Here is a 21,262-nt window from a genome sequence, read left to right as displayed (position 1 = left end):
GAATTACTCCCGTTTACTACCCCCTAAAAACCTTCCCGAAGCACTCGCTGGAAGCTCCCAGCATTTTCCCTCCCGACTTATCTCGGAGTTGGAGGAAGGACCTGTTCAGGTTGACGCCTCACATGGTTGCGTCGTCGCGAGCGGTTCCTCTGCGCCGGTTGTGGTGGCACTAGCTGAGCATTTGCAGTAGCGAGGTCGCGTCTGGCATCCTCCAGCTCCTGCTCATTGACCGCCTCGAGCACGCGTAGCATCGCCTCGTTTCTACGCTCGAGCACTTCATGGTTTCTTCGTCGGACCGTCCTGTTCCGCAGCCGCCTCATACGTTGGAGTAGATTCCGATGTTCTCTGTTCCAGGCTACTCTTGCATTAGGCGCCATTGCATGAAGCCGGGCAGCCAGAGCCGGTCGATGTCTCGGGATGCCCCCAATCCGCCTGGGCCGACTCTGTCCCCGTCTCCCCGCCGCTTCCGCTGCGTCTCCTCTTGTCGCTGCTGCTGCTGCAGTAGCTCGTTGTTGCTGCTCGACTCGCCATTCGTGCTGTAGCACCCTGGTTATTTCCGAAGCTGCTGTTGCGACACGATTCCACGACTCGCGACTATGAAGCATATACGCTTGCAGGTTGTCCGCTGAGACGGGGATCAACCCGAACCCACACAGCAAACGGTTGCGAACCTCGTCAAACCTTGGGCATTCGAATAGCACGTGCTCTGCCGATTCGACGACCCCTGTACACCTGATGCAGTCCGGGGATTGAGCAAACCCCTTCACGAACAAAAATTCGTGAAAGAATCCGTGACCCGTGAGTACCTGGGACAGGTGAAAGTTAACCAGCCCATGACTCCGGGTTGCCCATGGCTCTATTTCGGGTAGAAGACGATGCGCCCACTTTACGAACCGGCTAGCTGACGTCTGCATGGCGATGTCATCCCACTCAAGTTGCCACCTCGAGTATGTGACAGTTCGTTGCTCCTTTCGTATATCTTTTGCCGCTCTTCCTGTTTGACTTCTGGCTTCGTAGCACCGGTGGTCCTCGTCGATCAACAAGCATATAGGTGGCATGCTTGCTACAACGCTGGCAACCTCATACCTCACACTCCGGAAACAGCTAGCGACCATCTTAGTTGACATGCGGTCCACACGGTTTAATAATCTGCGGTTACTTTGGATATTCAGCGCTGAGTACCAAGCTGGCGCCGCATACCGCATTATGGAGGAAGCAACGCTCGCCAATGTTCGCCTTCGGGTACTAGATGGGCCTCCGTGGTTTTTCAGTAGATACTGAAGAACCCTGTTCACTTTGGTGGCTTTCTCCGTGACGTGTATAATATGCGGTGTCCACAGGAGATGGTCCTCGATCTTGACTCCCAGGTATCGAATACTGCGCTGCGAACTGATGACGACGTCCCCGACACGAACAGGAATGCGCGGATGTCCACGCCGCAGGCTACTCACCATCACAATCTCGGTCTTGTCAACCGCCAGTGATAACGAGTGATCCTGTATCCACCGCTGCACCGAGGTGATAGCACGACTAGCTTCATTGGCTGCTTCCTCTGGTGTGCGACCAGCGACGGTCAGCACAAGGTCGTCGGCAAATCCCACGATGGATGATCCCGCTGGCAGCTCCACGTCCAGCACACCGTCGTACATTGCGTTCCACAGCGTCGGACCCAATATCGAGCCCTGTGGCACCCCAGCTGTGACTGCGCGCGATCTGGTCCCCGTATCAGTGGCGTAATGGAGCACTCTGTTTTCGAAGTAACTTCGGAGGATCCGCATCAAGAAGTCGGGTGTCTGCTTGTTGTGAAGAGCCTCTCCGATCACGCTCCAACTAGCCGAGTTGAATGCACCGAGCCCGAAGTATTGCACCTACCTTACGGACCCGCTTCCGAAATTGGTGGAGTCATTCGGAAGCGGTTCCGGTTTTCTGTCAAATTTACCCATCACTAGTTTTGCAAAGCGTATGTTTGCACAAACACTGCACTTTGGTTACACTCCGACATTCTGGAAGGGAAATCTCCGAGAGAAATAGTTTTCGATGCGCAAACTTCATCTAATAATAAATCCTTTGGCAAATCGCTTGTTTGAAGTCTACACATGATACGGACAGCTTGAAGAGTTCTACCCCTTTCCGGTGCAGCCAGTGCATGCAAAGTGTGCCGATGCCCAAAGTAAACAGACATCACTACCGACTCTCCTAACCGCTCCTGAAGTCCTGGCGCCATGAGCTTTCACACGCACTGAAAACATGCGACGATCCTAGCTTCCCGGCCTCAGCCTGGGTTGACAAAATGTCATAAGTAAACCGGCCAACCACGCGCCGAAGGTCGAGTGTGTGTGTGTGTGTGTGTGTGTTTGTCCTGGTACCGGATGCACGTACACTCACACTCCAGAGTGTTTGCATTCCGTTGCAGGGAAATTTTTCCTTCCGTAAAATGCGACCGGATTGCATCGAGCGAGTCCTTTAAATTGAATCTGAACCGAGTCAGCTCGTCACCCTCCTGACTGCTGGCTTCTTTTCATCGGCTTAGTGGGCTTTATTGGCTTACTCGGGATGCTGGTACCGACGCTCGTGCTCGTGAGCTGAGGTTTCACCGAAGACTGTTTCATAAAGGTCACACTCCACTCGGAAACACTGAACACTGAACACGAACACTGCTAACCCAATTCCGGGGTGGGTTTAAAATTTAATTCAAAACTAGAACGACTTATCTGTCACCCCACTCCCGTACGTTGGTGACGTTCCCCTCCCCACCAAAGCTGCAATCTCTATATGCAAACCATTCGTAAACGAACTCTTCCCTTTGCGAAACCACTTCTCGTTCGTTGAAGGATACGTGCAGGATGCACCTCGCCGGCATCCCGTGGTCCCTAAATGGCACTCTAGGAGTCTCCTCAGGGACCGTAAAACCTGCATGTTTCTCTTCTGAAGAGGTCTCTTTCCACGGGATAATGTTCAGTACTTAAGCCAGCTTTCAGTATCGCAAACATGAACAGAGGGGATTCGAATACACATTCTTCCAACGGATTGGTGCCCTATCCATACTTTACTTTTTACTAAATCACAACTGAAGCCAGAGGCGGATTAAAGTTGGTACAGCTGTATTTTGATATTGCTTAACCATTGTTAGTTTTCACCCAAAACCTTGCCAGAATATGTTTTCATGAATATTTTTTCTCATCTAATCATGTCCGTTTGACTTAAAATGCTCCCAATTTATGGTCCATTTTTTGTTACCTTTTTACATTATTTTAGTCATCGCTTTTAAAATTGATAAAAAACATTTTACATTTCAAGAACGATTTAAAAACCCCTATTGCGATTTAGCACACTTTAAAAACATCTGTGAGCAGTAATCTACATTTGCATTTATTTAAAAAAAGAAAAACATTACATTTATTGTAGAAAAGGATTAGTAAGGAGAAAAGATTAGTTTTCAATAGATCTGGTCGGTTTTGGATGTGGAGGTCATAATTAAGATGAACGAAAGGAATTTTATTAACTTGTTCAGATTGCTTAATTCAGCGTACTTATTTTCAAATAATTAAGATCAAATATCTGATTCCATAAAATAAGGAAATGTAAGTTACCTACCACATTATATTGTTGAGTTTATTAACTTCTTTTCGATTCTTTGAATTAATATTTACTATAAGATAATGTGGTGAAGTTATGGATAGTAACGAAAAGATGCGTAGAATTTACACCTATCAAAAATCATGGAGACTATATGCTGAAAATATGTATAAAGGATTGCAAGCTGTTGTAAAAACTAAGTCCAATTTTGCCCATAGGTATAGAAATATTTAGAGCAATGGAAATGTCTGGAGGGCCCCGTTTATCCCGTGGTTCTTATAGCACACTTTGGGTCTAACAGCTATTCCATCCTTACAACACACAAATTAAACATTTAGCTCTTACTACATTGTGTTAAATAATTTTGTTCGGTTAAACCCACCGTGTATCGTGTTTTACTCTACTGGCTCCGTAAATTATAAACAAATCTTGTTTGTGAAATTTCCCGGCTCCTCGAACAGAGAGAGAGAGAGAGAGAGTGCTCCATTTCACGAAGTGTTGAGTATTGTTCGAAAGGAACGCGACGGAACGCCGGTTGCGTTTTGCGCGAAATACAATAAACCTCTCGATAATGTCCAGCCCATAAATCAGTGCATTTTGTGAAGGTTTGGGCTGGGTGTGTGTGTGTGTGTGGGCCAAACCTGCACTCCTCGTGCACCACTCCCCTCGATTCCCACCGTACGCATCCTTTTTTTTTATTTTTTGGTCGTGGTCAGGAAGCTACGGTTCGGTCTGTTGGGCGCCGTTCGTTTTATCGCACCGGAGTTTCTCACGCCCGACCGCGCCCCCCCCCCCCCCCCTCCTAACCCACTACCTCCCCCCTCTATCGAAGGGGGTGTTCCGTTACTTTCGGAGCGTGCAGTTTGACCCCCGCGGACGGATTGGGGTGGGTGGGTGGAAAATTGTTTGAACTAAAAATAACTTCGACGTTCGGCGCTCGTTAAGCCAGACCGACGACGACGACCGACGACGACGCTGGTGACGGGAAACAACGTCACCGGGACACAAGTGCGCCACAGCGGGACGCCGGTCCGTTCGGGTTATTTACCGGAGTTTGCTCGAAATTGTGCCACAGCACATATATTGGTGTGGTGGGGAGAGAAAAACCCTAGTATTGATCTCAAAGACCGATTCATCGTCGATTGTTTTCCTCCCTTTTCTGTTGTGGAGGAATTGATTGCGATGAACCCGCTCGGGTTTTACTACGCTCCCACAAAGTTATTACCGAACGCGATAAAAATCGGTATCGATATGCAAAAGGCAGTCGATTGAACACTTCCCTTACTGAAACTACCTTTTTGTTACCTCTTTTCTGCTGGATTTTCCATCGATTGAATTGTCTTTGCGACGGCGATGCATCCGCTTCCACCCGCCAGAAAGTGATTATGAAACGTGAAAATGCATTTTCTTGCTTTACAACGGTTCCATTTTATCGCTCATTATAGAGTTTTTGCATAACATTTTCCACAAACCCGTTTGCGCAATCTCTCATGAGTAGATGAACAAGATAATAAAAATTCCACGCAAATGCCATCGCTAACGCCATTAACTGAGTTCATCAGAGAGGAAATAATAAGAGATGATGGCAGCTATTTATGATCCGCGCGGCACAATGGGCTATTTATGTCGCTTCGTTTCCTATTTCCCGGAAGCATTCGGTGTGTGGCAACCACTGGGGCATTATTTATGCATAACTATTGTATGAATGATATTAGTTTGGATAACAAAAAAAAAACTGAAGGTGAAAATGGAAAGGGTCATGTTTGTTTGAATTTCATTTGATCCAGTTTACGTTGATTAAAAGATTTTTTGAAAATGCATTTATGTTTCATGGCCAAGATTGCACCAAACGTCCTGTCAGGCGACGGCATCCTCGCGTGATACAATGCACGCCCTTGCACGTTCACCTCTTTGCCATTTGTTTTTCGCCCATTCCTACTCTCCACGCCGCGAACAACTAGTTCAAAATTTAATTAAAAATACATTAACAGTTTCCAAAACCGTGTTTTCACTTTCCCCCGGCCCAAGGGTTGGGAAATCGTTTCACACGCTTGCCTCCGCGTTCCGGTGTGAAATGTTTCCGTTGGCGAAACTTTCCCCTCTCTCCGCGCGGAAACTTTTAGTTTCATTCAGCAGCAAACAGAGAGTGCACTGCTGATTGCATTCGGTGCATTGCAGGGAGGGGGAGGGTGGAAAGAGAAAAAACGATCCTTCACAATTCGACACCAAAGTTGTCGATCCATTAGCCGAAGGTTGGAACGGTTTTTGGGGCGGGAGGTGTTCTCGATTTAAATGATGCACGGTCCAACACCAGACACCATGGCGTTCTCGTGGGAAAATGGGTGCATATATACCGCAATGCACACACCGAAACCCGTTCTTCTTCTCGTCGTGTCTCTACTGGTCAGCTTTTAATGTTTGTTTATCGAATTTGTCGGTAAAAGCTTTTGCAACTTAGCTTAGAAGTGCTTAGAAGGATGAACCACTATTCGGCAGAAGTATTTTGATAGGAGTAATTAAGGTAGCTGGCAGCCACTTGCAGTTTTCTAAAAAAGAGTGAATTTATTTCAGGAATGGAAAAAAAACCCGGAGCGAAAAGAAATCCTAATTAAAGCAACAATAAAAACCACTTTTAGGAAAAAACAAAGTACCCTTTAAACAACGTCGTCCACAATCTTTACGAGCCGGCTTAAACGGTGTGTCGCAACGGCAACACAACAATGGACGGGCATAAACCTTCGGCACTTTGTGCACTGGACGTCGGGCTTTTCCCTCCCTCCCATCCCTCCGGTCAAATCTTATCGTTCGGTTTTATGGTAATTTGAAAATGAGCGAAAAGCTGACCGAACAACTCCAACTCGCAAACCGCCGATTGCTCTTATCCTTTCCGTAATGTTATTTTCCACTCCCACCCCTTTCGTTGGGAAAATATGCTAAACTAGAGTAGCATGAAAGAGGGCGGGGGGGGGGAGAGGAGAAAAGGAAAAACCACCCTACCGTGTGAGCGTATGACGTAAAGCGCGGAAAAACGGCCCCGGACTTCTTAACACGTTTCGCCGGGCCACGGGACACGCGAGCTTTCGGAAAAGGTTGGAAAAGCAGTTCACGCCGCACTGGGGGGAGCGGAAAGGGAGGAAAGAGTTAACGGAAATGAAGGGTGGAGTGGAAAGAAAACTTTCCCCACGAAACACTTGTTGCCCGTGAACGTTGGGGGGTGGGAAGGGTGGCGTTGTGCCGCGAAGCAACTCTCGTGACCTTGCCGCACTCTAATTAAACTTTACCGTCAGCATTTTCCGCCCAACCGCGCTCGGGACGAAGATATATTTAGCACACGCTGCACACACATTAAGCGCCGAAGAAAAACGGTGGCGCTGGTGAAGATGTGTTCAATCTCTTCCGACCCGATCCGTCCAACCGCGACGACCCGGGGAAGGGCTTGGACTTGGGCGCTCCAAATTAATCCCATGCGGAAAATTGGCCTCCCCCCCAAGCGGAGGGTTTCACGCGAGCCAAGACATTCGGATGGAAAGCTTTCGCTCCGTTTTGTTCGGCCCTGCGAGAAAACCCCGTTCACTTTTTCTTTGTTTTCCCAAGACTTTTCCAACCCCCCTTCCCGCGGCGGGCCGGCACCGGGGGGTGCTGTAAATTTCGAAACACAGACGAACGGAATCGTTTTTCCGTTGCCTTTTGCGAAAATGTGAGACTTTTTTTGTTCGCTCTAGCACACTTGAGTGAGGAGTCTGCCTTTTGCTGACGTCAGCAGCCAAGGGTTCGCTTGGGAGGGCACGACGTGGGAAAGAACCAAACCCGAACCACGGGCTCGGCACAAACGCACACCCCCTCCTCCCCCTTTCCTTCAGCCCGCATGATTATTTATTCATTCTTGTTTCTTAAGCTCCGCCGGGTTCGGAAGAAGCGCCGGCCTGTTTTTTTGTGCTATAAAAAGGAAATCCGAATCCACAGTCATCACCCGTCGACACCAATCGACGTCGCACCCGGAGTCCTTAACCTAGAGCGTAAGTGCGAACGCGGAATGCGAGCCTCTGCCTCGCTTGGGTCGCGTTTTGTGCGGTGGATAATAAATGCAACTCACCTTTGGCGTCCAAACCCAAAAGGAACGCAGAAGGCAACGTTAAATCGTTAAGAAAAAGTAGTCAATGCCACTCGGGACGCTAGTAAGAATGATACATGTAGCACCTTCTCTCTGTGAGGGTGTAAATGTGCAAAACAAACGAAACATTTGGAGAACAGACTCGTATAGCAAATAAAAACAAACCCTCCCGGGGAAAACCATTGGATTATTGAGAATGGAAAACAGCGTCAGGATCGCTGATGATTTCCAATAACTGTGGCTACCCAATTCCCTTCTCTAACAAGCTATTTTTAACTTACAGTGTTACAACATCGATCGAAACCTATCTCCTCCTTTCATTTGAATTTTTGTTTTACATTTTGAATCCCTTTTCAATGGAACAGTGTTTCGAATTGTAATCCCTCAGGACTAATAAATGCACGCGGAACCGATAAACTATCTAAGAAAACTTATACTAAAACTAAAACAGAAAAAGTTCAAAGATTTAAAATTAGAAACTCATGTTATAAATGGTGTTAATGAAGTTTGGAACAACTTGAACTGTTTTAGCCTCTCAAGCTCGTGGTTTCCTTTTGGTTTCATGAAAACCATAAATTGTTAGTGTTGGGGTATAGTTTCTACTGGCAACATGGCCACGGTCAACTAGCGTTTAGCTTGGTTCGACTTCGAGTAGCGTTCGAGGGTTAAGACATTAAATTATGAACGAAGTGAATTTCACCGAACGGGCCTTCGTTCGAGCGGGAGAGAGAGAGAGAGTGGAAAAAGAAAACCAACATCGAGGGCAGCAAAATGGTGGTAAAAATAACCATCGACCATTTCCCACAAAAACGCCACCCTCCTCCTTTCCCCACTTATCTCCACCCGGCGGTTCGTTCTTCTTTCCTACGATTTTCCCGATAGAGAATCAAAATCGAAACCGTTCGCGTTCCAACCGGTAAACAACGCGAACGCGATGCAGGCACGACCAAAACAAGCCAATAATTTTCCCGACAACTGCGCCGCGAGCTTCGGGGGCCTGGTGTGCTACACACCAACCGGGCACACACACACAGCGAAACAGAGGGTAATGCGAATTATGGCCGCAAAGTGGCCCGAGAAATCGTTCCGTTTCGTAGTGTGTTTGTTGCTTTGAGAGCCGGAACAATCAATGCTTTCGCTTTTACAGTTTAATGCTTTATTCAGCGGGACCGGGCCGAAAATAGAATCATATACAAACGAGATCCCACCACCCTTCCGCCGACACCGCCTCCCTGGACTTCAGCAAGAATTAAAGAGGGCCGCGAGTCCTTCCGTTCGGTTTTTCCCTTTCCCTTCGGTACAAAGTGAGTTTATATCCGTTTGTGTTTAGTTTTATGTTCTCTAACTTTCAGGAAGGGAAGGGAACGTTTTTTATCATCACACACAAATACACGCGTAAAATGTTTAATTGTTTGGTGGAGTGAGCAAAGAGACAATATTTCCATTCCGAGTTTGAAACAACCAAGCTTGGAGAAGGAATTTATTCGAGACGAAAACATTCTAGAAAGGCAAAGAAAATCATCTTCATAAATTCAGGTGGGAAATCTACAAAATAGTTGTTACCTTTATGGTGTTTATTTTAAGACTTAACATGTATACGTGTCCGAAGTAATACAATTGCAGTTCAGATATATGTTTTTTCGGTTTCAAAAGCTTTTTGGTTACGTATTTCATGTTGCAAAATTCTGTTTAAATACTTTTCTTAGCAAGCAAAAGTTTATTTAGTTTAGTCCTAAGTTATGAATAAAATCCGACAGTTTTCTTCAGACTTATTATTGCAATATGGCCTTTCCTCTTCGTGTTTGTAAATGATGAAGCACCTCGTTAGAGAAAATTGTAAACGATAAAATTATTTCAACCCTTCGAACCCCACCCATCTTCTTCTTCTTTTGTAACCGAAAACGAACGAAATTCGTACAACAGAAGACAACCCGAACCTGCAAAACCCCATTACAATCTTGGGCCGGGAAAGTTCCCGGAATTTAAGCTCAATTGATTTCCTTTCGGTCGACGAGAGATTGTTGGTTTTGCCGGTTAAATGAAAATCACGCACACCGACACACACACACACAAGAAAAACCCCGGGACCTTCTTCGACGCCATCCCTCATTGAGTTTGAGAACGCCCCGAAAAAGGTAGTTCGCGCTTCGAGCGGAGATTGCAGGCACTTGCCAAAAGCGGGGTTTTGCTTCGGTTCGGAAAAAGTCAACTTTACATTGTGCAAATACTACATCGCTACCCCCCCCCCTCCTTCCTTCCCTTCCTTCTCCACTGTTTAGAGCGCAATGGGATTCCCTGGGGGGGGGAGACCGCCTATTTTAATCCCATCCCAACGCCGTGCGAGCTTAGCGTTGGGACACAAAGGGATCGACGGAAAACCGTGGAAAAAGGGACCTTTGCACAATACTTCGGGGGGGCTCCGGCGCTCGCCGGGATGAGAGGGGAAATGTCTTTGAGATTTTACGCAAATTTGACCCCGATCCAATGGGTGTTGTTAGAAAAAAAAAACGGCGACCACGATTCGGTCGATTAACTCCAAAGTTCGGCACTTGGGAACCGGCACTGTCTAGCGTTTTTCCGCCGTCCGCGTGTGGGTGTTGCATTCCGGTTGACAACCTTCTTTCTCGAAAGAAAAAAAAAACGAAGTAGAAGAACGAAAAATACTCCCCCGACGCTAGGAGTACCGCTGTGGGACTCCGAGCGACTTTTCCGACCGGGCTGGCTAATGGCCCGAAGAGAGTGGGACGTCCCTCTGTTTACCGGAGACCCGGTGGCCCGAAGTCTGCTGCCTGCCTCGGAGGAAAGTTAATGAGGCACCCGACGGTTAATGGACTCCCACTGAGCCATCGGCTAAAATGTTCCTCTGATGATGCTCCACCGCACCCTCCCGGATTTTCCTTTTCCATGAGGGCTTTCTTAAGAAAAACATCCCTTCGAACAACAGGAGCTGTTTTGTGGAAAACATCCATGCTCGGGAAAGCGCACATAACAGTTTGCGTGTAGGAAAACAAACCTAAATGCTCCACAAATTGCAAGCATTTTGCTGCAAATATGGATCGTCTTGCAAGATACGCTTCCCTTTGCGAACGCTGGATCAATATGCTCCACAAAGAATTATCCCCTAACCTCTTACTTGTCCCCCCTTGTGGGAGGGAAAAGTAGTATCAGAAATCAATTTGTCTGGATGGCAACCCTTTATGCAAATCGTTCCATTGATCCCGTTTTATCCTTCCTATAAGAGGAGTCTTGAAGCTTGGGCCCGGAAAACCGTGTCGTTCCATTTGAAAACCACCCCCCATCACTTCGATCGATCCAATAAGTGCATCCCGAAAGGTCCTTGGAGTTCGCCCTAAGCTCAGCATGGTGAAGCTTCGTTTCCTTCACGTTTCGAGTTGAGAAAAACGGAACACACCTATTCCTTGGCTGTCGGAGAGTTTCCACTTTTCCTTCGTCCAAGGGAACGAAAGTGGTCCATTCCTTCTTCAGCTGAGACACGATCGAACGACACCTGGGTTGAAACGTCCGTTTATTCTACCACTTCGGGTTGAGAGGGCGCTTTTCCGTCGAACGATATTAATTTTCATTTGCGCTGAACAAAAACGCATCACGATGCACAAGTAAAACATAAATCAAATCGCATTCCGAAACCCATCTCCAAACCCGCACACCACGGGACATCGAAATGTCCAACTGGGAAAGTGGGGAAAACTCCAACTCCGGTGGTGGTCCTCCGTGCAAAAATGTCGTTAGCTTTTGCTTCATTCCGGACGATCCATCGTTTCACGGAGTGACACTTGACCTTCGGTGTGGGATGAAAATTTATCGGCAGAACAAATATATGGACCGGGGGCACCGGATCGTTGTGGTGTACGTACCTGCCTATTTTCCTCCCGAGAGCCACGTGTCGCACGGTTTTTTTTTCCCCTAAACCGGGGGGGAAATTAGGTGGGAGAGGAGGGTGCGTGTGAGGCTGAGCATATCCAGGGCTGTTACGCCATCCTTCCATCGCGGTGCGCATCGGTGCGCCTCGAGTGGCGAATGGTGCGAGAGCATGGCAGGAAAATCGTTTCATCAAACGGAAAAATTGTTACTACGGTTCGGGTTCGGAAAAAAGGCGACAACCGACGAACCGAACGAGATCAGGGCATCCTCACGCTCTGGCGATGACGCGTGCTAGGAAGCCGTTTGCGGACGACACGAGCATCCCAAAATCCAACGACACACGCACACAAATAAACACACACACATACGCCGGTCGGAAAAGCTCCTGCATGGGGGAAATGGTGATGAAGCTCGTGACGCCGTTTGTCACGGAATTGCGTGTGGGAGGCGAAAATTGGCAAACCCCGGAATGGCTTTTGGGTGCCCCCTCCCCGGATCGGTATCGAGTTCCACTTCCGGGAAGGATTTCCCACCGAGCTTTTCTCCTCCGGTTCCGGGTGGACCGGGGTTTTCCTTTTTCTTCTTTTCTCGCCAGGTGTACGTTGCTTCACATTTTTGCTCTAGGCTGGATGTGGGAAAATTGGGCGTAGTTACCATGCGAACGGCGAAGTACGCAGACATTTTCCACCTTTCCACCGTACATGATTTACGAGCGCAAATGCATCACACAACTGCATCCTGTTGAAACGTGCTGACCAAACCGGACCGCGCGGTTGTTTGTTCGGTTGGGAAAACTTTCTCCCACAGAGGGGGGGGACACAACCAAACAGGATGCGCTCGTTGCGTTTGAAGCGCAGGAAGCGGGAAAAACAAGTCCACCACGCGATGCAGTAACAAAACTCGAACCGATAAATTCTTGCACGCAGACAAACAACAACAACAACATCGATTCATCCCACTCAAAGTAAACACATTGTTGTCTCGGGGTTTAGATGTGGAGGGTGGGGAAATATGAGTATTCTATTTTCCCACAAAAATGGTCCATAGTCGGCTGGCGTGTTTTTTGTTCTACACAAAATACACAGGAAAAACTAGTGAAAATTCACAGTCTTTACAAACTTGTCAATTGTTTGAATAAATCTTGATTAGATTACAACTGTCCTTGCGTCATGTTAAAAATCAGTAAGTGTGGTGCCTAAAACATATAACGAAGAATTTCTTCAGAGAAGCGTTGAAGTTTTTCTTACATTTTATGGTAAAAAGTTTGTTAATATTATTAAAACAAACTAACTAATCATTAAATCTTTAAAATGATTCAGAGAAGTTGTTATCTCTGGTTCAATTTTCAAACCACAACAATCAATACACTAACAAACTAAACGCGTAATTCGTCCCATTCTTCGTACGGAGACGTATTTTCATGCTTCTTCCGTAAAATAGAACAAAACGTCATACGCAACGCTATCATCTTTTGCCCGTCTTTCCTATTGTAAACTCTTCTGACGTGCTGCGCATTCGTTCGAACATGTGAAACAACAACTTTCCAATCCGCCACACTCGTGGGTGGTTGTTTTCCTCGTTCTTTGTCCACCCGTCGAACGTATTTTCGCAAACCTTTAAGCGGGTACGTTCTGGCGAGGGATGATTCATAATTGTTGATTTGCGGAAAAGATGTTAAACATTTGGAATCTATTGGAGGAATTTTCTTATCTGAATTATTTTGTTAGAAGATGAACTCAACATGTGGAAATAGAGTACAGCTCAAGCAGAGACCAACTACAAAAGTACTTTCCCAGAAAGGGTTCTTATCTTTTAGACTCCACTTTGTCATTTTTCTTTCTCTCTTCGATTACTAAACCTAGCAAATCATAGCAATCTATTGCTGCTCTGCTAGTTTTGCTACTCCAGAAAAATTCTCACGAGGTCTTTGACTTCCCAACAAAAAAAAAAATCATGTGCAAAAGTTGTGGGTGGCTTTTCCACCCAGTGGAGTTCGGTGGAGTTTTCCACAAAATGGAACAAATCTTCTCGATGCAGCCTCCCGAAACGCCCGGAAAAGCACCTGACATCGTGGCCACTACTTTACGACACATCTTTACGACGCCGGCGACGGTGCGAAAAGGTAACTAACCGATGGCGACAACGAGGCAACTAGGGGGGAAGGGGGGGGGGGGGGAGAAGTGGAGTGGAAAAAAGAAAAACTTCAAACATCTCACTTGAGGCGCCACGATGGTTCGAGTCGTTGGGACGGACCGGCTCACCTTCGTCACCTGCCGCGTCGCTTCTGGCTTCGCTGCCACAACTAATGCCAAAGAAAAACAACCTTCACTCACACACACACGCGCGTGCACACTCGTGTGATGCGTTTTCCCAAGCAAGGATGCAACGAAACGATGACGAAACGATGCAGCAATAGAATGGCATAAAAATCGCGGCAGCACACCGAACGGCAGCGACGGGTTACGTAAACATAAAAACACACTACCACAAGCACACGCACACACACACACGTAGTGGCGTTGTCGCGATGGTTGAGATTTTATGAAAATCCCGGCCCACCGCACGAAAAACCCGAAAACCCGAAAACCCATCCGCCATCCAGAATCGAACGGAATAATCGTGTGACGAGAGGGGAGGGGGAGGGAGGCAAGGAAAGAAAGAGCCAGGAATCGAATATCTTCCACCACGACGACAAACGGTGACGACAAACGACCGCGATGATGACGACAACCAAACGCCAACCGAATCCGGCGAGGAAATAGCGGAGGGAGGAAAAGCGGAAAACGCGAACCACGACGATCCCTTTCGCACAAATCCCGGATGCAATGCCAATGCGAACGATATTTGAAGGAGCTCCAACAACACATACACACAGACACGGCTATCAGAACCCGAAGAAGCAGAGATCAACTCCGACTCTTCGTCGTGGCGCCACACGGTCCAGACAAATTGGGGTGGTTGGTGTATCATTTGATTTGTTTTTTTTTTGCTTCTCGCCCTTTTTGCGCCACCCCCACCCCGCCCGAAAGTCCCACGCTGCGTTCCACCCCCTTCCTCACCCTCACACTGGGCAGTGAAAAAGTGCGGACGCTTGGCACCGATATATATTTTGCGAACCGCACACTTTGGTGCTTTGAAGTCCGCCCCCTCCCCTTGAGTTTTCCCACCCTTCCTCGCTCCCCAGTGAGGGCGAAGAGTGTGGGTGAGACACAACCAAAACGGGATCGTGAGTGCACGTTTCTGGTACGTGTTTTCTAGCGTTTCTTATTGATTCAAAATCCTATCGCCTACACAAACATCGTCGCAAAGACGATCCTTTCAAGAGGAAGGGGAGGACAGGGAAAACCAAACCAGTGTGTAGGAAAGGGAGGGGTGTAGCCGCCTGTTTTTCCTTGTATTGTTTTGAAAGAAGCAATAGAAGGGAAGTTCACATGAGAAAGTAAGCTATACGCTACGATTGGTGACTCACGATATTTCCACCGGAGTGTTCCGACGAGGGGACGAGACGTAGGAGGGGATGGGGGAACGAGGTACCACTTCCTGGATTTCGGAATTGCACGCGGAAAATTCTTCCCAGATTTATAATCCCCATCGCCCAGCTTCCTGCCATCGGAGTCCGTACTCCTACGCTCGGTGTGCTTTTCTGTCTCTATTTTCTCACGCCGTTTCACCAGCACCCCCCCCCCCCTCTCCCCACCAACCCAATGTGTGGGTAGTACGAGGCGGTATATTTAAAGAACATTCCCAGTGCAATTTTATCATCGTTGTTTGTGAGCCAAACTTTTCCGAAAGAAGCAGCAAGACCCCACGCCCGCACCCGAGTCATTCCTCTTCCCATCACCATCGGACCCTTTGGGAAAGGTCCGTTCGTTGCAAATGTTTGCTCCTTGCGTCTCGGAGATTTTTTATTCACACATAAATATTGCAAAATATCGCTGCTTCACACCCGTGAACGATAGCGTTGGACAACTGGGCGCAGTGGAGTTTCCATCACGACGGTTTAAGTTTTCGGGGTAACGGAGCTGATAAATCGAACGTTCGGAGTCCGCTCTCGGGAGTGAGAAAGAGAGAGAGATATTAAGAGCTGCCGTGCGTGGGAAAAGAATTTCAGTGACGCGTTCGAGTTTTTTTTACGGGAAAAAAAAGGTCCGTGGGAGTCTGCCGGATTCGGAACGGGTATCGTTTATCCATCCCGCTCGTTTTGTGAGAAGAAGCGATGGTACGAAAAGAACTCTTGTCCCGAATTTCCAACTCTCATCCTCCGGCAGCTGTAAGTTGAGGTAGTTCCACTTCACTCCACCGTCCTTCGTGTGCAACGCTTCGATGCAACGAGCAAACACGGCTGACATGGCAACAGGGAAGTGTGCACCCACAGAGTTATGTTTCCTGGCAACCACAAATCATAATACCATTGACATAGTTTTGATAAAAGTGCTTATTGAAGCTCAGCGTTTTTTCATCCGCCGCTAAACAATTTAGTTCGTTCAAGTGACACGATGGTTTTTCCGTCCGCAAGTTTGAGGTGAGATTATTTATCAGATTTGAGAAATCCGAAAACGGTTTGTCAAGTTGTATTTTATCAGCAGTTTTCCACACGACCAATCACCGGATTGCTTGAAACACCAGGCGCCTCCATCGGAATTTAATTTGAAGCCGGCCACCGGGCGCCTCCACCGCCAATTGAATAGATGATCCTATTTATGTATCAATGTGTATCGAAATCCAAAATCAATGTTTTTATGACGTTATGATGGAGCACAATCTCTGCCTACTCATCCCAATTAATATTACTGCCGAGCGCAAAAAGAACTCATCATAACCGAATAGATCAATCATGACTGAGTGGTTAGCAACAAATGGGAAATTTGAATCTTTCCCGACGGCCTCCAAAAGCTACGTTGGTCATTCGAGAAAGTTTCCTCGGCGAATGTTCACTTCAAACAAAGAAACCCCGCAAGTGATTTTATTGGATTTGACAAGCAAACACGCACACAAACGCATACTGGTGGCGATCGAAAAGAAATTACGCTCAGACGCATCGAATTAGATGACGTATCAGTTTCATTAGCAGCCCACGTCCTGCTGGGAAAGGCCTAAAAATACGCTCGACGTCATTCGCCCGTCGCTTGACGAACAATCGACACACCTTTCTTCGTTCTTTACCTCGCAAAACAGGGCACTTTTACTTCGGGGGGGATGCAAAAGCATACACACGCGACCCTCGTCACACAAACGGTCTGGGGCGACTTGTGTCCGGTATCAGGTTTCGGGTGACATGAACCTATGTCACAAATATGTGGTCCGATCCCGTTGATTTATGGCATTAAGCTCCTAAATCATCCAAATTATGTGACGTCATTATCCAACGCCTGCTTTTGATGGAATGTTTGCACAAAAAACCCACTTGTCTCGTATTTAACTGATCCAAGCAATCATACAAATGCACATCTTCAACCGAAGACACTAAACACTTCGGAGAAAACGCAAAAATCCCTTCTAAGGTTCTGGCGATTAATTAAACTGACGTGAGAAAATGTGTTACGCGAAAAACTCCGGTGTAAGTTAATATGGTGGTTTTATGGGAAATTTTCTCAACCACTCCTATACACACATACACACTCTAATTTCAGCACGTGGCTGATTAGCGCCAACACCACACGCTAATTAATGTATGATGCGGTTTTCCACAGAATCCCCTCGATTCCTCGAAGGTAGAATTCAACAACCCCCCGTCGAAGGGTCTATAGGGTCGACGAGTGCAGCTAAGCGAACTTTAAACGCTACACTCACTCTCGAATGTCACCCGACCTCGACCTCCCGCTTTCCAACCCGTCGCTTCATAGAAAATGATGCAATTAGTTTGCTTTCTTTGTGTTGGACACGATGTGGTGCAACGGTGCTTTTAATAGACGAAGAGAAATTACATCGGGATAAAAAAATTAAACATCTCGAATGGGGGGGAAAAAAGAGTCTTAAAGCTCACCATGCGAGCTCTCATCAAGCCCGCATGAATTTCGAAACTGTCGCAGGCGGTGTACATTTCCTGGAAGTGAAGAGGAAAAGTGCTTCTCCACGAAAAAAAAACCACGCAGTACCAGGAAAGCAGGCAGGTGACGGTTTCCCCGAAGAAACGAGTCACTTGCCAGCCAGCCCCCTATTCATTAGAATGCAGGGGAAAATCCGTGGGGCGCATCTGAAAAAAGGTGCGGTTTAATTGGTAATTGTTGCAACTTTTGTTCTTCGCTCCTTCCTTGTTCTGCTCCGGTTTGTTGCTGTCCGACATCGACTGACTTTTAATTGCCCCGGTTCCAAACGACGGTGACGCCTAGCGTCAGGCACTTTATGGCGGTAATCGTCCCCCCTGGCTTCGGGGACTGCAAATGAATTCGTTTTCTCCGAAACTATCAACGGTGCCAGCTTAATACATTTAATGGACGCTCGCCGGTCCGTCGATCGGAGTTCGTGGGAGTTCCGGAAAAACCGTGCAGAACGAAGGACGCAACGATGGCCGGCCTCGGCGAGCTGACCGATATATACACACACACGCTGGTGGGAAAAATGGCGTCCCAAATGGCCCTCAACCCAGGGGCGACGTACACCGGAGCGAACATTGCTGACATAATGGCGAAAAGTGAAATGGACTGCGAAGATGGATGCATCGTAGACGACGCCACGCTGCTCGGCGCTGCCACCCGGAACTGGGACATGCACCACACTAGTGTGTGTGAGTGTGTGTTAAGAAAATATGTGCCAAACCGGGGAGAGCAACACATGGAAAAGAGTTGTCATTGCAATCCATCGACGAGTTTCTTGTTCAGGAAGTGTTCCATTTTTTCGAGGTTCGCAACTTTTGAGCATTTAATTCCCGCCTGCTCGGCCAAACCCTCCCCCCTATCTGGGAGCCTCCTGGCTTGGAAAACCATATTGCAGACAGTCTGTTTTCCTTGGAGGGGATGGGAAGATCATGCGAAGATACTTCCACTGATGGGGGACAAAGTTTCCTCTCGAGGACGATAAATTAGAAACTATCGCCGTATCGCCCTCGCAATGTGACAACCGGGATAGTCCACTAAGACCATTGCGGCCGGCAGGGATATATGCTGTTTGTCACTGTAAATGTTTCTCACCATAAATCGCCCTTTGACCGGTCGGTTTCCCCCCACCTCCCCAGACCGTATGGGGAAGCTTTTAATCTGATTTACGACGAAGGCGGAGGTCTACGTGGAGTCGACCGATTTGATGACATCGGTCCCGATGCTGTCTCTTCGGTTCATTTAAGACGATCGGAAGCAAATTGAAAAGCACACGAACACCCGGGCAAGTAAACAACCACAACGCCAGCAACCGATACGTCCAATGGAACCGAGGGAAAATCGTAGGATCCAAAGTGAAAACTGACGCCGTAGGCCATCGATTATGCAAACACTCAAAATCAAGCCTCGCCCTGAAGGAGTGGATCATTTCAGCACAACCCAGTACCACCTACAAGGAAGCTTGGCGGTATTCATTACTTTCATATTTAAATATCAATAAAATATGCAAATAAATTTTCCACGTGCGGCGAGCCTCGGGGAAAGCGGCTGGCCTGCGGACGTCCAATCGTTTTGTGCCGATCGGCTGGATATTGCTGAATCGGAAAACTCGCCCAAGGCTTTTGGCGAAAAGTCGAATTAATATGTATAGCCATGTGTAGGCTTCACTGATGTTGATTATAGTCAAACACACCGTAAGATGAGTTGTTTCATTTTCCCTTCTTTTTAGTACGATGACAACCTCTGTCTACTGTCTGATTAGTTTTCCACCGGTTTCCAACATAAATCAAGCCACTTGCAACAGTCTCCTTGCAATTCAATCAGACGACGGGGAATATTGCTTTCTTTTTCCCAGTGTCCACCAACCACCTTTCCACACGGAAAAGTCCCTTGCTTGGTAGCAAAACTCTTGTTGTTTTTTGTGAGAATAAAAATGGAATTTTGCCAACGGAAAAATCGTCGCGTCGTGGCATAAATACTGGTTCGGTTTTTCGGTTGGCATCATTCAGCAACGACGGCCAAATGAATGAACCGTCTCGGAGAACCCTCGGCCTCACCGGCTCACCTTCTTCCGGTTCTCACCCCCAGGGCCTGGGTTCGGTGCCCCTTTCGAGGCCGCCCACAGTCGGTTTGCTTATCTTGCGCGTCTGATCGGGCACATTTAGAGGCACAATTGAATCCGAGCACCCGCCTCGGGCTCGCCCGGGTTTTGCACGGAGCGTCTTTTACGGCGTTCGAAACAATTTGCATAATAATCAACCCATTCGTGCCGAATGCTCGTGGTTGTCTTCGAAGATATTTTTTTATTGCTTCTTGCTACAATTCTGATTTGTAATACGTGTTGTCTGGTTGCATCGAGAAATCATTTAAAAAAATAAACAGATTGAGTAGCGTTGTTCAAAAATATCCTTTGAGTAAAGTTCTTAAAATAATTCTTTGAAATTAATTCTACCAAAAATATTCACTTTAATTCTGAAACATATACCAAAGCTAAACCATTTACTTCTCTCTTTCACTTCCAGAGTGTCCACCGGCCATGGATGGGATGGAGCGTTTCGCTTGTCCCACGCCGGACCGACAGGGACGGTATCGATGTATAGACGACCACGTGCTGTGCGACGGGTTTATCGACTGTCCCGAGGGTGAGGACGAGGACAGGCAAGCGTGTATGTTCTACAAGACGGTGAGTAGAGCCAGCTCAAGCCCAAATCATTAGTAGTAGTGTCTTAGAGCGTTGTTCACTATTATTGTATCGTGATCGATGGAGACGCCTGGTGGTTTACCATTAGGTACAGTTTGAGTTTGATCTCGTGTGCACCATGAATCCCTTAATCATATCGATCCATCACCTTGTATGAAAAATATGACACCGATAAGCTCTTCAAATTAGGTGTATATAAATTTTGTCAAACCATACTGAAAAGAGTAAAGCATTAAAAAAAAAGCGGTTCTTCCTCATCATATTCAATATTATTACTTGCTAACTCTTGCTCGCATCTAATCGAGAAAATATTTCTGCTTCCCTTTTACAGACAAAAGCTCATCTCGATGTCTTAGCGGACGCCTTGTTGAGATGGGCTCGCGGCCGTTAAGTTGTACAGTTCAGTCAAATGCCGGCGCAAACGGTGATGTAGTTCTAAATCTAGGGCAAAAGCAAAGACAACAACAAGTGCAAAAACAACAACACAGCGACAGGAAGAAAATCGAAATCCATCGGATCCAAGTGAAAAATTGTTACACTTTCACCACACGAACAAACAAACACCCAACATTCCACCAGAAATGAAACGAAAAAACCCGAATCGGTCGAGAAACAAAACTAGCGAAATATGACAAGTAAGTAAGCAAAAAGAGAGAGAAAGAGAGAGAGAGAGAGAATGAGAACGCGAAAAAGAGGGATAGATGAGAATTGAAAATAAAATAATAAGAGTAACAACAGCAGAGAAAACGAATAAATGCAATTCACTATTGAAAGTCCTCAGAACACAAACAATGTTGGCGAGAAATGGAAGAAGAAAGTAAGATGTAAAAATAGGCACGAGAAACTCTGTACATATAAACTGATGGAGATGGAACCATTCCGAAGGGAAAGGCAAAGTGGCTCTCAGCCGATGAAGCGACATCAGCAGCGTCGCTCTGAAGAATCGAATGGGTCAAAACT

At 47.0% G+C, this 21,262-nt stretch overlaps 1 protein-coding gene across 1 annotated transcript in view; it reads left to right on the top strand.

Moving 5' to 3' along the window:
- LOC131288101 (uncharacterized) overlaps positions 1–20,765 on the top strand; it is a 38,304-nt gene extending 17,539 nt beyond the window's left edge. The window contains exons 3-4 of the mRNA XM_058317211.1: positions 20,124–20,284; positions 20,634–20,765. Of these exons, the coding sequence (XP_058173194.1) occupies positions 20,124–20,284; positions 20,634–20,693 (221 nt within the window). The 3' untranslated portion in view covers positions 20,694–20,765. The remainder of the gene's footprint in view (positions 1–20,123; positions 20,285–20,633) is intronic.
- Positions 20,766–21,262: the final 497 nt, after the last annotated feature.

The sequence above is a fragment of the Anopheles ziemanni genome, chromosome 3 (genome assembly GCF_943734765.1).
Source record: "Anopheles ziemanni chromosome 3, idAnoZiCoDA_A2_x.2, whole genome shotgun sequence".
Classification (NCBI taxonomy): domain Eukaryota; kingdom Metazoa; phylum Arthropoda; class Insecta; order Diptera; family Culicidae; genus Anopheles; species Anopheles ziemanni.
This window is presented reverse-complemented; position numbering and strand designations above follow the sequence as displayed.